Source organism: Thrips palmi, unplaced genomic scaffold, assembly GCF_012932325.1.
Source record: "Thrips palmi isolate BJ-2018 unplaced genomic scaffold, TpBJ-2018v1 HiC_scaffold_4, whole genome shotgun sequence".
In the NCBI taxonomy this organism is placed as follows: domain Eukaryota; kingdom Metazoa; phylum Arthropoda; class Insecta; order Thysanoptera; family Thripidae; genus Thrips; species Thrips palmi.
In genome coordinates, this window is record NW_023144631.1 from 4,934,289 (window position 1) to 4,951,642 (window position 17,354).

General features: G+C 56.1%; 1 protein-coding gene across 2 annotated transcripts; it reads left to right on the forward strand.

Annotated features, from left to right (window-relative positions):
• The first annotated feature begins 2,802 nt into the window (after nucleotides 1-2,802).
• Nucleotides 2,803-17,241, forward strand: LOC117649328 (glucose dehydrogenase [FAD, quinone]-like). 2 transcript variants are annotated; one of them, XM_034391966.1, is made up of 8 exons: nucleotides 2,803-3,078; nucleotides 5,174-5,505; nucleotides 6,594-6,737; nucleotides 8,976-9,149; nucleotides 9,776-10,060; nucleotides 11,858-11,964; nucleotides 13,769-13,991; nucleotides 15,382-17,241. In XM_034391966.1, exons 1-8 carry the CDS (start codon nucleotides 2,985-2,987, stop codon nucleotides 15,928-15,930), a joined length of 1,908 nt encoding a protein of 635 aa, XP_034247857.1. In that variant the 5' UTR covers nucleotides 2,803-2,984; the 3' UTR covers nucleotides 15,931-17,241. The 2 variants fall into 2 exon arrangements, with proteins under 2 accessions (XP_034247857.1, XP_034247858.1); XM_034391967.1 differs by lacking the exons at nucleotides 8,976-9,149; nucleotides 9,776-10,060.
• The last annotated feature ends 113 nt before the right edge of the window (nucleotides 17,242-17,354 follow it).

The following is a 17,354-nucleotide window of genomic DNA, read 5'->3' on the forward strand; positions in this document are numbered from 1 at the left end:
AAGGGCGCGGCACGGCGGTCAACGCGCCAGACTCATTCCGAGAGTCGTTTTCGTCGCTCTGTCTCTCTCGCAGGTGCTCACATCGAACATGCCGGTCTGTGCGGACCGTGCGGACGTGCCGACAGTCAGCTCGGCGTGCGTGGCGCTGCTCTGCGCGCTCTGCGCCGGCACGGCCAGCCGACCGATTCAGAGGTTAGGTTTGTCGCGCTGTCTCTCTCCCACCCTTATGGCGAGCCCCATGAGTGCGAGAGAGACATAGCGACGAAACGAATCTTCCGAATCGCTCGGCAGCACCAGGGCCGACGGGCCGAGGGGCCGGCCGGCTTGGCTGGGCGGGAGGGACGCCCGGACCGTCGCGCCGCGCCGGCCGCCGGAGGCTTGTTTCGTCGCTCCGTCTCTCTCGCACCGTTACGGGACGCCTCGTGAGTGCGAGGGAGACAGCGCGACGAAACGAGCCTTCGGACTGAGGCGACTGGACCTGGGAGCGAGCACGCAGGAGCGTTGCCTCGGGCGACAGTGACAGCGTCAGCCATGCCTGGCTTGCCTGGCTTTGCCTCGCCGGCGTTTGGCACTACATTTGGCACGCAGGCCAATCGCACGGCCCAGGGTTCCAGGATGGGTCAAGGCCGAGGCGAGGAGGGGCAAGCTGATCTGATGAACGCGATACGTATCACGATCACAACACTGGAAATCAAGCTGGATATCCAAAGGTAAGAAATTAACCACCTTATAGGGGTAGGTCAGAAAAAATTCTCATACCTCTCTGCGGTAAAGAGACAAAATTCTCATCTCTGTAGCGGTGAGAATCGAAATTCTCACTTCTTGAAGGGCAACGCCCCCGATTTGTCATAGTTTTCAGGCAATAAAAATGTCATCCTTATTTTTATTATTTAGAAAAAAATTGACAGCAAATTTTTAAAGTGCTTGCACACGTGGCCTCATAGCTCTGTCGGCGAGACGAGCGAGCACCCTGCCTTGCGGTTTTTACACTGCACCGCAGACTGTGGCGGGAGTAGAACCAAGTCTTTTATAATTTGTGAACCAAATTTAATCTCATCCCAAATCCGTAAATAATGAAAACAAAATGATTCTTTCAGAGCCGTTAACTGTCCCGACGATACGCAAAGAGGGTCAATGCCCCTCCTGCCCTCGTGATATACATTGCAGGGGGTCGATGACCTTGCAGAAACCAGCCTCGCCCCGGAGTCCTCTCCCCTCTCTCTCTCTGATCGTGAAGACCGAGTAAGTCGCAAACCTGATTCCCTGGCGCGAAATCTTGGGGTACCTGTACAGATGCACGCGGGAGTCGGTGAACTGGCTTTAAATAACTGAGACGGGCGGCGAGCGGAGCCAGCGAAGCCAGCGAGTGACGTCACCAACACGAAAACCGCAAATCGAAAAAGAACCGCCGAAGAATGGATCGCTCTACGGCTGCGGCGTTTCTACTGAATGACGGGAGAGGCAAAAAATAAAACGGAACTCGACGTGCGTGATTTTGTGTCTCTGAGCGGTGACGTCCGGCTGTGCACAGTAAAAATTTTTGGTTTCACTTGGATGACAATGTCAGGGCTGATTTTCTTTCAAGAAGTAGGGGAGCTTTGACGAAAATGTCATAATGAGATGGTCATCATTCGAAACCGATAAAATTGTCGTTCACTCACTATTTTTTCATAAAGTGGCAGCAAATTTTCACATTTTACAGTGAGCACGGCCTGAAAGAAAAACTATTTTTCCTTTGGCTGGTAACTTTTCTGAAACGCGTTAGTACTGTCAGATCTCCGGTCAGAAAAAAAAATTGTCGCGGAGTGGGCAGATGTCTCATCCTGGACGCATCCAGGACACAGACGTCACTGGTTGGCGGGTATGGAAATTCAGAGAGCGCAGCTTCCCAAATTGCGCGGAAAACAAGAAGCCACCACGTGCATGGCTCAAGTCACTGAAGTGCGCAAGCTTGAGTGCTCTGCACACTGATTCCAAGAGTCGTCTTCGTGGCTCGGTCTCTCTCGCATTCTTGGGGCGTCCCTTATATAGATGCGAGAGAGACAGAGCGACGAAGACGACTCTTGGAATCAGTGTGCTGGCACCAGCTCTGAGAGTGTAGGGCACGGAGAGTTCCACGCCAAGAGAGGCCGTCCGTTTGGCTCGCCGCAGTGTGTGCGAATTGTCACGGAATATGCAAATCTCCAAACCAACTACGCGTCTTGTTCGTCTGGCTTTGACGTCGATACTCCAGCTCTGCAGAGTAACGTCGCAACGATTCCGTCCCGACCCTCCATTAGGGGATCCCGCGCGTTGCCGCCGGCCGGGCCCTGACCCCAGCCACGGCCCAGCCACGGCCCAGCCACGGCCCAGCCACGGCGTCTGCAGCGGATTCATTCCGAGAGTGCTTTTCGTCGCTCTGTCTCTCTCGCACTCTTGGGGCGTCCCGTATAGGCGCGAGAGAGACAGAGTCTGATCAGGCGGGGCGGCTCATCGGGCTGTCTCTCACACACCTTTACGAGACGCCCCATGAGTGCGAGAGAGACAGAGCGACGAAAACGACTCTCAGAGTCAGTCTGCTGCGGTCGCGTGCGCCTGGACCGTCTCCGCCGTCGGCCGCGACGCCCCGCGCTCCGCGGCCGCGGCGTGACGCGTCTCGCGTCGATCTCGGAGCGACGCCCGCCGCGCGTCCCGTCCCGTCCCGCGTCCCGGCGTTTGGCCTGGCCGGAGGCTTGCCGGCGGCGCGGGCGCGCTGCTGGGCCGGGCCTGGGCCGGGCGGCCGGCCGGAGCGCGGCGTGCGATGGTGCGGCATTGCGTCCGAGTCCGCGCCGCCGCGTGGACGTTGGCAGCTCGGCAGCCGTTGGCACAGTGTAGCGTGTAGCACAGTGCCACACAGTGCGCCCGTCCCGTCCAGTTCCGCCGTTCCGCACGACGGGCGCGCCGATCGCCTCGCCTCCAAGACTCCAAGTGCGCCGCCGTCCCCCGCGCCGCGCCGCCGCTCCAGGATGGCGACCATGACGACGTTCCTCAGCGCCGCCCCGCGGACGCTGCTGCCGCTGCTGCTGCTGTGCTCCGCCGCGAGCCGCACCGCCGGACAAGGTAGGCGAGCCTCGGCGACCCTCCGGACTCATTCAGAGAGTCTGTCTCTCTCGCACCCACACGACGCGCCGCACGAGTGCGAAAGAGACGGAGCGACAAATACGACGATCGGAATCAGTCTCCGGCTGACGGCGACCTGACATTGCGGCTTGCGCCCAATATGTAGTGGTGCAACGAGTGCTGGGACGCTTTGGCGGACTTGCCCGCGGCGCGGGGCTAGCAGTGGGTGTGACACTGCGACACTGCTTCGGTCGGCGGCCTGCACATCATTGCCGTCGCTCCGTCTCCCTCGCGCTCATGGGGCTGCGCGTAGCGGGCGCGAGAGAGACAGAGCGAGGACACGCTGTGCTGAAGCAGTCTTCAGCGCCCGCGGAGTCGAGGGTAGGCCGCCCCGTTGCACACGCGTGTCGCGCGGCGCTGCCTACCCCGGACTCCGCGGGCGCTCGGCCCAGCCGGGCCCAGCCGAGAAGCTGCCCTGCCGCCCGACTCCCGCAAACGATCGTTTACCGCCGTCGCTCTGTCTCTCTCGCACCCCTGCGGCACGCCCCACGAGTGCGACAGAGACAGAGTATGACGTAAAGATCCTTTGGAATCAACCGGCACGAGTCGTCGCGCCAAGGACTAACTGCAGACTGCAGTGCAGTGCCACCGAGAGGCCCTGTTAGTCATTCCAGGAATTCCCTCCGCGTGTTCCACGCTGGCTGCGACGCTACATTACACTACATCACAGTACACTACACTGCACTATGCGATACACTGCACTATGCGATACACTGCACATAGCGATACACTGCACTATGCGATACACTGCACTGCACTACCTGCATGTCACTGCACGCGATACCTGCACTATGCCATACACTGCACTATGCAATACACTGCACTATGCAATACTCTGCACTACTATGCGATACACTGCACTGCACTACCAGCACTTACACTGCGATTCACTACACTTTGATACACTGCACTACACTGCACTATGCTACACGATACTACACTACACGGCCGTCCTGCTGCCGTCACGTTCGCCCAGAGTGCATTGTCCTGCCCTCGCCTCGTCCTGCGGCATGGTGTCCTTGGAGGGCTAGGGCAAGTTCGTCGGACGGCGTCCTTGCGCCATCCTCCAGAGACCCGTCCAGATAGGCTTTGTGGCCAGTCAGTGATAGATTGCACAAAAAAAGGAGAGAAAAAAAAGGCATTGTGGAGACGTGGAGTCTAAGTTGTTTTTAATCTATAGCCAAAGTGCTCGGTACCTTCGCGCACGCTGCGGTATGCGTGACAGTGTCGCTTACTTATTCGCTTTCATTGAATACAGTCAAAAGGTTACAGGCAACAACAAAAACAACAGCAAACAAAAACACTCGAAAAAGTTGGATCCTGATGGCGCACGGCAGCCAACAGGAGTCCCGCCTGTCCTGCCAGTCCTTTGCGCTGCATCGTTACTTTTGATGGAAGGTCAGGGCGTCGCGTCCGGTGGCTGCAAACCGCGTGCCGCGTCGTGCGGTGCACCGCCAAACCCGACCCTGCGTTTTGTGGCCACTCTAATCGCCTGAGGCTGCGGACCAAGCAGCAGCGCGCGGTGCCTTTTTATTTATTTTTAAAACGATATTTTAAAATGAAAAGGAGGCGCGAAATTGGCGGGTGCTTCACAAGGCGTCACGGTTTCTGCACGCTTAAAACCTGTGACATGTGTAGGCATTTTTTTCTTTTTTCAAAGACGAATCCATTTCTGTAAAATGATGCCGGTTAGGCCAACTTTGAAAATTCACGCAAACCCCTTGAGTGAAACCAAGCCAAGCCCTTGTATTTCAAGCACTACAGTGGGCCAAAAGAGCGCGGTGGAGGCGGTAAAATCCGGACGTGTTTAGAGCTCCAGAGTCGCTGAATCGGACTCAAAACGAACGTGTGACCCCGCCAATAATGGATTGCTCCCGAGCGAGGAATCCATTGGTGGGATCACATGCTCGGTTCGAGTCCTGTTTAGCGACTCTGGAGCTCGAAACGCGTCTAGAGTTTTGGCTGCCGGCGCCGGTCTTCATGGCCCCTCCCTTTTCAACTGACGTGCCTTACCGTGTGCGTGTCTGCGTGGCAGGCCTGACGGAGTCCCTCCTGCTGTCGCTGGTGCACGAGGTGACGGGCGGCGCGTACGAGCCGCCGGACCGCGGCGTGCCGCTGCCGCAGTACGACTTCGTGGTGGTGGGCGCGGGCACGGCGGGCTGCGCCCTGGCCGCGCGCCTCACCGAGGTGGCCGGCTGGAGCGTGCTGCTGGTGGAGGCGGGCGGCCGCGAGAACTTCGCCATGGACATCCCCATCGTGGCCAACATGCTGCAGTTCAGCGAGGCCAACTGGAAGTACCGCACCCAGCCCTCCGACAAGGCCTGCCTGGGCATGAGCGGCCACCGCTGCAACTACCCCAGGGGAAAGGTGAGGGAGAGGCACCGGCCCAGGCGGCCAAAACTATTGACGCGTCAACTCAGTGAGTGAGAACCGACGCTTCGTGCAACCGACGTCAATGCAGTATAGTCGAGCGTAGATATACACGGGCAATTTTGAACGAAGAAAATTCACTGAATGACTTGTATTTTCTTTCTCGTCGGCTATTGCCATACGGCAGTTTTCTCGGAAAAACTGAACAAAATAGGAAAAACACATGAGACTGATGTAATCGGCGCTGCAGAGGTGGCTACAGGGATGGCCCCCGAAAATGAATCACGTTCAGCGAGGTCGTCGACGGCTAATTGTGTGTCCGTCGACGTCGCGCTCGTCGTGGAGGCTAGGCGCGGCTAGAGTCAAGATGTGTGACGAGGACGCGCGTGCCTTCGGCGTGCCTTGGCCTGCCTGGTCGGCCAGGAGCAGCCAGGATTCCCCGAGTCACTGCACTGCCTGCCAGGCACTTAGGCAGCGCGCGTGGCTGCGATTGTCAATTGTCTCCGCCGTCATGATGAATCGTCCGCAAACGCCCCGGCCACCCGAGTGTTTGTTTTTGCTCGCCGGCGCCGCGCCCCCCAAGTCGGACTTCCGGCTGGGCAAACCCAAGGCTGTCATGTTGGACCCACCAACTTTGAACTTGAACTGCGACAGGCCCAGACGAGAGCTTTCTGTCGGGACGATTGAGGCAGGAGCACATTTGAAATTTAGGTCGACTCCTCTTAGAAAACCGGCCCAACTCGCGAGGGCACTAAGAAACTGCCCTTACTCGCACGGCACCCGGCAGACTACCTTAACTCGATGAGTCTTGAGTAAGAGTTAGGATGGCTTCCCAGCGCCCCCAAAAAAGGATATAATATTTTTCTTAAGAATGGCCAAGGTGGTAAATTCTTAATTTTTTGATGAATTTCTGACTGGCGAAAACGTTTTGTGAACAAGTTCTGAGCATTCTTTGCAATTTTCTTCTGTAGCGTTTGATGTCGTCTTTTTTCTTTTCACATTTGATTTTGGCGACCCCGGCTCACGGCGAGCCTGGCTCCCGCCGCCATGCCAGTTCACGACGTTTAATGTTTTTCGCCTTGCAGGTGATGGGCGGCTCCAGCGTGCTCAACTACATGATCTACAACCGCGGCCACCCTAACGACTACGACAACTGGGAGCGCATGGGCAGCGAGGGCTGGGCCTTCAAGGACGTGCTGCCGTACTTCAAGAAGCTGGAGAACATGATGGTGCGTCACAGAGTCGCAGAGTCACACACTGTAAAAAAAAAAAATGTTGTCACTTGATGGCAAAATAGTGGATGGCATTTTCATAGCTGTAAAAAAAATGACAATGTCACTACACTGTTTGTAAAAAAAATCCGAAAATTTAGACCATTTTTGTCAGGTTTCATGGTCTGAATCTTTGATTCAGACTTGTTTCAGACTGTTTGTTTGAAACGCTTGTGTGAAAATTGATATTTTCATCGAAGCTCCTTTACTTGATGGCCTGGGCATGACAGCAATGTCATCAACTGGTCTGATTAACATTCTTGTAAGCCATAAAGGTAGCCTTGACATTGTCATCAACAAGTGACAACCGAAATAGTCACAGTGCAGAGCCACAGTCACGTGGAGGGCAATCCCACGACGCATCTCCGAGGTGCCGGCTAGTTGCTGGTGGTGGGAATGCCCGCCGTGCCCGCCCATCGCCGCCATACGGACTTGTTTGCCCACACTGTGGAATTAGGCAGCCAATCTCGTCACTGATGCACCGTGGGACTCTTCGCGCACATTTATTTTTCGACACTGCGTCAGTGGCGCGGCTGTGGCCTGTTGCCGGAGTAGTAGGGCTGCTTCCTTCGCTGTGTCTCTGTCGCACTCATAGAGCGTCCCGTACGGGTGCGAGGGAGACAGAGCGACGAAAGCAGTGCTCGGAATCAATCTGTTGCCGGCTGCACTTTGTCGTAGTCGAGCCTCCTTAGCGTCGGGAGTGCACCCTCGGAAACCGGATTGGGCGCCACTCCAAAAAAAAAAAATTGGTTGCTTTTCGTCGCTTAAATTGGCTGCGGCGGGCCCGCGTTTTTACCTGGACGACACGGTTTCTTTTTCTTGCTCTATCACGTGATTTGCCCGGCCGATTTGCATATCGGGTCCATACGCGACCGCGGATCGCGCCAAAGCCGCGTCGCTGCGTCACTGCGTCGGGTCGGGCAGACCTGTTCCAGCGAGAGTCTTATCCCCGGCGGCGCAGCGGCGCACCAGTGCAGCAGCATCGCGACGAAAGTGATATTAATGAAAGGCGGTGCTGGCCGCGCTGCAGACTGATTCCGAGAGTCGCCCTGTCTCTCACGCACTCATGGGGCGTCCCGTATACGCGTGCGAGAGAGACCGAGCGATGCAAATGACTCTCGGTTTCAGCCAGCTGCGGCCGTCGACCCGCGAGCAGCGAGTGTAGTGGCTTGCAGTGGTGGGCCTTGCAGTGTGGGCCTTGCCTAGCCTTGCCGCCTCGCCTCGCCGCGCCGCGCCGGTGCGAGATTTGAATGGCCTCCGCACGCCAGCCCCTCGACCAGCCGGCCAGCCCCGCCGAGCGGTTTGCATTCCCGCGCACCGATTCCGAACGCGGCGTCTCTGTCTCTCTCGCACTCTCACGGGCCCCGCACGAGTGCGAGAGAGACAGAGCGACGACGGCGGCCTCACGAGGTGCCCGACGGAGCACGTGCGCCGGAATCGCGTCGCCCCGCGCGGCCAGTGGCTCAGTTCAGTTTCGCGCCACTGTCGGAAAAATCCGCCGAAAATGGTCCGCTGGCTCGTAGACGACTTGTGTGGTGCTTGCGCCATACCTGAACCACAGTGCCGTTTTTAATGTCATGGGTTCCAATAGGAGAAACAGTTTTTCGGTACGGTTTTTCTGTGTGAAAAGAACGGCTTTTTTTAGCAGTGTGAGTGGCTCTCGGTTCACCACCCTTGACTCTTGCTCGCACTCCACGCGCGCGGGATGTCGATCTGAATCTGTGTTTGCCGCGCACTTGCTCGACGCAACACTGCAATGCGCGGCCGATTGCGGGCTCCGCGTTTTCGGCCTTGCCGTGAGAGCGCGCCGAATCTCGGCCGAAGCGCCGCGCGATGGCTCGATGACGCACCCACGCCGAGTGAATGAGTGAGTGAGAGGCCGTTAAAGGTAAACAAAGCGGTCAGTCGCTCCGCGAGCGCGCAGGGCTGCCTACCTGCCGGCGCTAGGCGGACGGGACACAGTGGGCCAGAAGACCGGTGGAGGCGGCCAAAATCCCAGACGCGTTTCGAGCTGCAGAGTCGCTAAATGGGACTCGAAGCGAACGTGTGACCCCACCGAAGGATTGCTCTTCGAACGAGGAATCCTTTGATCACGTCACACGTCCGTTTCGAGTGACTCTGGAGCTCGAAACGCGTACCTGCTGGATTTGCGCTTTGGGGACACTAATCTGAACGTACTTGGCTGCTTTGCTGCAGGTGCCGGAGCTGCGCGGCGACTCGCGGTGGCACCACCGCGACGGCCCCGTGAGCGTGTCGCGGCTGCCCTGGAACACGCCGCTGGGCAAGGCCTTCGTGGACGCGGGGCTGGAGCGCGGCATGCCGCTCGTGGACTACAACGGCGCGCAGCAGGTCGGCATCGCGCCGCTGCAGGTCGGTGGTCCGCGCCGACGGCCCTCGCGGCCCTCGCGGGACAGAGGGACTTTGTGGCGGTAGTCGAACCTGTTCGATAGCGTCAATTCGATAGCTCTGCAAGCAGAGTTGCCAGAAAAGTAGGTGAAAAAGCGGCCGAAACTCAAAGGTGTGCAGTGCAGCGGACATCCTCCATACTGGGCAACTCTTCGCCACGCTTGTTGAGTTACTGCCTAGTAAGCAGTAGGAGATGCAGCCCGCCGCCCAACTGTGTGTGTTTGGGCCTTGGTTTAGGCTCTTTTTTTCCTACTTTTTTGGCAACACTGGCTGCAATCGTTAATCCGGTGCGTGCGCATCCACACCTAAAAGCTGGCAGCCACGAACGAGGATGCGAACAAGGACAACGAAGCTTGTCGTCGCACAGGTGCCTGATCGGAACGAACGGATTTCCGTCGATCAATCGATCAAAGGTCGAGTTCAATGTAGGGTTACAAACAACAGCTTTGGGTTGGCTCACAGCTATCGAATCCAGCCTATCGAACAGAGCCGACCACCCCAACAAAGTCACTCTTCCCGCGCTTTCCCTGGACGCATCAGAATGCATCCACTCCCTCCCTCCCCGCCGGTTTCGTTTCGCCTCCTTCCAGGTGACCTTGAACAACGGCAGCCGGTGGAGCTCGAACCGCGCCTACCTGTCGCCGCTGCGGGGGCGCAACGGGCCGTCGGCGGGCCGCGGCGTGCTGCACGTGCTGAAGCGCGCGCAGGTGACGCGCGTGCTCATCAAGAACCAGGAGGCCGAGGGCGTGGAGCTGGTGCGCGGCGGCCGCCGCTTCACGGTGCGCGCGCGCAGGGAGGTGATCCTGGCGGCCGGCGCCATCAACTCCCCCCAGCTGCTGATGCTGTCCGGGATCGGGCCGCGCCAGCACCTTCAGGTGGGTAACCGAGGGTTGTTGACCCACTGTAAAATTTTGTGTACGCAATGATTGTGGGAGGGAATGTGCTAGACAGACAGACAGACAGACAGACAGACAGACAGACAGACAGACAGACAGACCTCTCTCTCTCTCTCTCTCTCTCTCTCTCTCTCTCTCTCTCTCTCTCTCTCTCTCTCTCTCTGGACGCGACTTTGCTTGCCATGAAATTGGCAAGTCGTTTCGAATGCCAACGATTGGCATGCCTGGCCCTAAAGCACTCACTCGGTACTCCCCGCAGCTTGCCGAAATTTGGCGATGCAGGCGTCCGGATGGTCCGGAGCGCCAAAACGTGTTAAATTGGCAAGCTGATGAGGATTTCAGGTGAAGGAAGGTCAATCTTTGGCATTCAAAACAACTTGCTTATTTTGTGGCAAGCGAACTTTGCCTTCGGATTTCCAGTGATCCCTTCGGTTTTTTCCCCGGATCGGTTCGGTCAGGACAACAACCAAATTCACAACAACACCCGACCCGGAGCCCCGCGCTGGCGATGGCACGTCAGTGCAGTGGAATCCTCCCGGTCCGGTACCCTTGGGGTCCCCTTTGGTCGCCTCTGGGCCCCTTTGGGGCGTTTAGGCGCGGCCGCCTGACCACATCCGTGCTTCCGGCGCTAGGGGGTCAGCAGTCGCTTGTAAAAGCACCGGATCCCGGATCCTGCAGGCTCAGTCTGATTGCGAACGGCGGTTTCGTCGCTCGTGTCTCTCTCGCACTGACGAGGGCCGAGAGAGGCAGACAGTGTGTGAAAACGCTGTCCCAAATCGCCCCGCTAGTGGTCCTGCTGATGTCCGCCGCACTCTCTACTGGGAATCCCCCCCGGCGGAAAGTCCCTGCAGCGCCCGCCAACTCCGTAAACTTCGCAAACTCCTCCAGCGAGCGCGTCGAGTCCGCGAGTCCGCCACACTCCCGCTTCCAGAGAGATTGAGATAAACAATGGGAGGAGCATCAAAACAGCTCCAGGATTCAGTGGCCTCTTTGCTGCCCGATGCCGTCACTCATCCTTACGAACGCGTCGACGCGATGTCAGCGCGTCATCTCCGCGGCGTTCTGTTGTCTGCCTCCAGCATTCGCTCGCACGGGCCGTGAGCTCTGTGAACCCAGACCCTGTGAACCCGAACCTTGCGAACTCCGACCCTGTGAACCCCGACCCTGTGAACCCCGACCCAGTGAACCTCGACCCTGTGAACCCCGACCCTGTGAACCCCGACCCTGCGAACCCCGACCCTCGACAACGAGTCGGTGGCTCGCGCTGAAGCAGTTGACATTTTGCCGCACTCTGCGAACGGCGTCCGGTTTGTTGTGAACCTTACTGTCCGTCTCGAGTTATTCTAAAGTCACATGTTGATGACGTACACTGAACCCACGTGCAGTGAGTGCAAATGCAACGCCAATCAAGATCTTTTCCTTTTAAAAAGGCTTGGGAAAGCGTGGATCGAGGCGTCGATTCTCAGGTTGGCAGTGCAGTATTTAAAAGGCAAGAAGCAAAGAGCAAAATGTTTTCAACACATACAGGGAGAATTCTCACGAATCATCTGAACCTTTCGGGGACTCAAAACACTCGAGCTCGTAATTCGAATCTCACGTGTATTTTCGAGCCTGGCACAAGCCAACACAAGGCGAGAGAAACTTTACATAGGCTATGAAACCAAAACGAGTTTCCACTGTATCAGACAATAGCCGCAGGAACTCGGCTAGGAACGTGCTCCACCCAAACAAAAGTGTAAACTTTTCCACTCATTGATTGTGTCATTTCTTCTCTAGGACGTGGGCATCCCCGTGGTGGCCGACTTGCCAGTGGGCTACAACCTCATGGACCACGTGTCGGCGGGGGCGGTCATCTTCCTCGTCAACGACACCGTCTCCATCAGGTAGGGCCGAGAGTACGACCCAGCCAACGAGAACTGGCAGGTCGCGGTGAGGTCACAAGAGGTCTTGGAATGACATTTGGACGTCAAAATGACCCTCCATGACGTCAGTTTGACTTCATTTTGACAACGTTTTGGCTTGCCGTTCTCCCTGGGCAGCACACACCAAAAATAGCCTCAGCCGCCATAAACGTGACTCCTCACCAATATCGAAAAAAGGCAAAGAAACCCGGTATCCGGTCACGTGACCATTTTGATAGAGGCTCAACGGTGCTGCATGACGCACTATGAGGACGTCAAATTTCTGGCAGGCTTCCAGACGTCCTCTGGCAGAGCCCGCGCTTGTTTTCGTCACGTGGTCTGACACGTTTCAAGTTTGCATGTATGAATTCCGGAATTTGGTCTAAAACGAATGTGTGTCCAAGCCTCTTCCAAGTGGCCACTGCACGCACGCTGCCGGCCTTCCCTGAAGGAGAAGGTACGCCACGCCGCGCCACGGCGCGCCACGCCACGCCACACGTGACGCGAGCGATGCTTCGTGAGGCTCGCGGCCGAGACACGGGAGCCAAGCGTTCGATGAGCGGTTGCGCAATCCTTTTTCGAGCAGCAGGCTGATTCCGAACAGTGCTGTCTCCCTCGCACCTGTACGGCACGCCCCACGAGTGCGAGAGAGACAGGGCGACGACAGCACCGTTCGGAATACCGGCGTGCAGAGGATGCGGCCAGGGCGTGGAAGGCTGTGACGTCACGTGACGCGTGCACTGTACACTGTACACAACGCGGCGCGTACATCATCTTTGATTGAAGCAACCAATGCCATTCATTTCACGAACGCGTTTGCGAAAAATCGGTCAAAATCGACGGCATGTATTTTTCTGCAGCGGGCTGCACGACATGCGGCGCTCTCGCGGTCCAAATTGGCTGTCCGCACGCGCTGCGCTTGCTCCGCCAATTCAGCAAAATCACAATCATCTTCTTTCCACGACGCGAAAACAAAAGCCCAGTTTCCAGGGAAAGCCAACGTCGTCGTGGAGCAAGAAAGACGTTATTTTGTCGTTGCGCGCGCCACCTCCGAGAGTCGTTTTCGTCGCTCTGTCTCTCTCGCGCATCTTCACAGGAGGGACGGCTCATGAGTGCTAGAGAGACACAGCGACGAAAACGTCAGGAAGCCAGCTGTGCGAATGCCCGTCGCCGCGGGCCTTGTCCTGCTGCCTTGCGTGGAGGCCTTGCCGCGCCGCCTCGCCCCGGACCGCGCACCGCTCCACACCGCGCCGCGCTGGACTTGAACTTGACCCTGGGGGCGTGGCGCGGTGACCGACTGAGGCGCCAGGCTGGAGTGCTGGAGTGCCGGAGTATCGCCGCTGGCGCTGCGCCCGGCGATACCCCTCCCACCGGGCGCCGTTTCGCCACTGCGCCTCCATTCCGCCGCAGACTTGTGGAGACGAAACCAGTTCTGAAAAGTGATCTCAGTTTTGAAAACTCACTCAAGTCCCTTGAAAGTGGAACAAAGACGTTGGATTTCACTTTCAAGGCGGCCCTTTTACCGTGTGCCGTCTGCGAAAAGTCTCCCGCTGCGACGCGCGGCTATTTCCGCGTCGCGTGCGTGTGACCACGGCTGACTCCTAGAGTCGTCGCTCCGTCTCCCTCGCACTCACGGGGCGTTCCGTGTGGGCGCGACAGAGACGGGGCGACGAAAACGACTCTCGGAATCAGTCTGCCGGGTGACACTGACCGCGTCCGTGACGCCGCACCGCGGCGTGTGACGCGCGCGTGACCGACGCGTGACGTGCCGCCTTTTGTCCTGCAGGACGGAGCGCGTCACCTCCTCGCAGAAGGACCTCATCGACTACTTCTCGCACAACACCGGGCCGCTCACCATCCCCGGCGGCTGCGAGTCCGTGGCCTTCCTGGCGCTGGACGGCAACACCAGCGGCTGGCCCGACCTGGAGCTGCTCTTCGTGTCCGGCTCCCTCACTTCGGACGTCACCTTGAAGGACGGTTTCGGCCTCGATCGGAAGCTGTACCAGCAGGTGAGGCAGACAGAGGTCTGACGTCATAGTACGTCTCCTGGCGAGACACTTTTGCCTGACTTTGAGGTCGGACCACAACTTGGCACGACTCGTTGTCTTGCCTCTGGAGTGGCGAGAAGTCCGACCTTTGGATTTGTTGTAGTGTGACGTCGTAGTCGTTAGTATGTGAATTTTGTCACGTTCACTCTCATCCTTCAATCTACATTTTGTTAATATGCATCGACGCGTCTTTCCGCATCAATAGAATTTCGTTAAGACGGAATAGATGATATTTTTTCCAAAACAAATGAAAATGTAAAGTCGCTTTTTCATGCGCACTAACGTCAATACGAATACATTATTGAGCGAAAACTCAGGACGAGTCTGAGAGTGTTCTATAACACATTCCTTTCGGCCGGTCGGCCGCTCAATTAGGATGTCAACATTCGTTCGAACACGGATCAACAGTGAAGCGAATGGGACATATCACATTAAAAACGAACGTGACAAAATTCGCATTCTGATTAATATGACGTCCATTTTTGAAATCGCCCTTGGAGAGAACAGCAGGCAATAATAGGCTTGGTTGTGGCGATCAAGTGTAATTAAAACAAAATTACGGTGTAGGCCTTGCCCACAATCAGGGTTCGAGACCCTCAGCTGCGCAGGCTGCACATTCGCCTTCAAAAAAAGAGAGCTTCCTGTTTTTTCGGACGAGACGTGCATATGCTAAGTTGCCCACACTGCAGTGCTGTTTATAATCAAGCGTCCCCCACCGCTCGCTCGGAGAAAAAAAAACGCTTCAAGCAAGGTCTCACGAGAAAATGACCTTTGAACTCCTGATTTCTGTCAGATGGGCTACGATAATCTGCATTTCAGTTTCACGGCCAAACGCGATTGCGGTTTCGTTAATCTTTCTGTGAAAGGAGCGTTGCCGTGCACGTTGTAGTACGAATAGCACGAATCACGTGACTAGAGCTCCGCGCCACCACACAGCCGGACAAACGCGGGCTGGTCTGTAGCGCCTGCGGAGTGCGGGGTAGGCAACACTGCAAGGCGTGGCTGCGTTGCGGCACTGCCTACCCTCGACTTCGCGGGCGCTCCGCCACATTTTGAACTTGCCGCGCCCCCGCAACTGAGCTGCTGCTTGCCGGCTGTACACTGTAAAAGTATTTGGCCAATACGTGGCGTCACACAATATTTCGCATGCGTGCTTTTCGAACAAATTTGTACGAAGTTTCGTGAACTCGTCGTGCGATTCCATGCGCATTACACATGTGTAGGAAAAGTACCACATGCGCAATAAATTGTGTGAGGTCACGACACATGACTGTGAACCCTGTCACCGGTGAATTCGTCCTAGAGCAGAACTTTTCGTGAAAGGCAAACTAAACAACCGCATGGTGTGCAGGTGTTCGGGCGCGTGGAGCAGCTGGACTCGTGGATGCCGCTGCCGATGCTACTGCGTCCCAAGAGCAAGGGGCGAGTGATGCTGCGCGACCGCAACCCGCTGCGCAAGCCGCTCATCTTCCACAACTACTTCGACCACCCGGAGGACCTGGACACGCTGGTGGACGGCGTGCTGGAGTCCATCAAGATGTCCAACACGCGCGCCTTCCAGCGCTTCGGGTCGCGGCTGCACGACACCCCGATCCCGGCGTGCCGCCACCACGGCTTCGGCTCGCGCGACTACTGGCGCTGCCACATCCGCCACTTCCCCTTCACCATCTACCACCAGAGCGGGACGTGCCGCATGGGCCGCCGCGGCGACCCGCTGGCCGTGCTGGACCCGCGTCTCCGCGTGCAGGGCGTCGGCAGGCTGCGCGTCGTGGACGCCTCCGTCATGCCCATGATCCCCGCCGCGCACACCAACGCGCCCACCTACATGATCGCCGAGAAGGCGGCCGACATGATCAAGGAGGACAACGGCGTGGCGCCGCCCGCCAGGCCCAGCAAGTAGGCGGTGGCCGTCAGTGCCAGGCCACTGTCACGCGGCTGCTTGCGACCGAAACCGCGAACGTCACGGGCCGAGACGCAGGCGCGGAGCCAGGATTTTCCTCCAGAGGGGTCAAGCAGTGCTTTTTGCCTACTTTTGACAGGGGCAAAGCAGTGCCTGTAGCCTGCCTTGTGGCCTACGTAGTACTGAAAAAAGGGGGATCACTTACCCCTCATTGCCAACCCCTTGGATCTGCGCCTGGAGACAGGCCTCTGGACATTTGCTTCACTCGAAAGGACGCTCCTAAGTTAAAAAGGATAAGTTTGAAAACCTGTGAAAATTCACGTGGATCATTGCATCTTTGATGCTCCACTTCTCTAACGTAGTGTAACGTGCCATCGGTGTCCACGGTGGGCGCTTGGAGAAGAATATTTCTTTTTAGTACAAAGACACAAAAACGAGAACAGTTTCACCAAATCTATTTAATGAAAGTATACGTACCACTTCTCTGGGGACGTTTTGTCTTGTTCCCTATTTTTGCAAGAGACTGGTCATGTGTAGACTGATTTCAACTCTCTCTCCTCTCTGCTGTTGCCATTGCTCGCATGATCAACATTCATTTTTATCCAGTGTTAAGCAGTATGCCTGGCCCCTTTCAATGTTCTCTTAGGTCTTCCCATCAAGTTTTACTAACTTAATGGAGATACTCTGATATATTTTTTGCATACATTTTAGTGGTTTTCTTCTCCCCTCTTGACCACGACTGCTCTTTTGTATTTGTTGACTCCATTTTACCCATTATTTATGTTTGTACTTCTTGCTCTCACATTGATGACGTTAATCAATAATTGTGACCATGAGGCAGATATTGATGCTCAAGAGTTCTTTTAATATTATTTTGTTGTATCTTGTCCTCATCTTGTTCTTCTATTCATGCCATACTGTTACTAGTGGAGCCTATCATACACCATGAATAATTGTGATATTTCCTGTAACTTATTATTAATCTTAGATTTGTTCCTATTGGACGATTACTGCTAGGGTCTTTATAGCAGTCAGTTTTGCCCTCGTGGGGCATTCACAAGATTTCTGTTTTCTATAATTTCTGTGATTTTAAGTTAGACCTAGTAATAGTGCGATATCTTTCTTTTTAAGTAACTCGATATAAAATCTTTAACTATTCAATGATTGGAAATATAGAAGCATCATTATGAATTTGATTTGATTTCGATTGGCTGAGGTAACTTTAAGACAATAAGAGAAAGAAAGAGATTGAACCCTGTGAACTCGCATAGGAAAACTTAAATAAATGTCAACGTATTTGCCCATTCAGGACTGTTTCTACTTTTATTGTGACGAATGCCAACACAATATGTTGCGGGAAGCACATTAGCACCCTCGACACATGTCGGTGTGACGGACTCACGCCAAAGCAGGCCGAGCGCGCC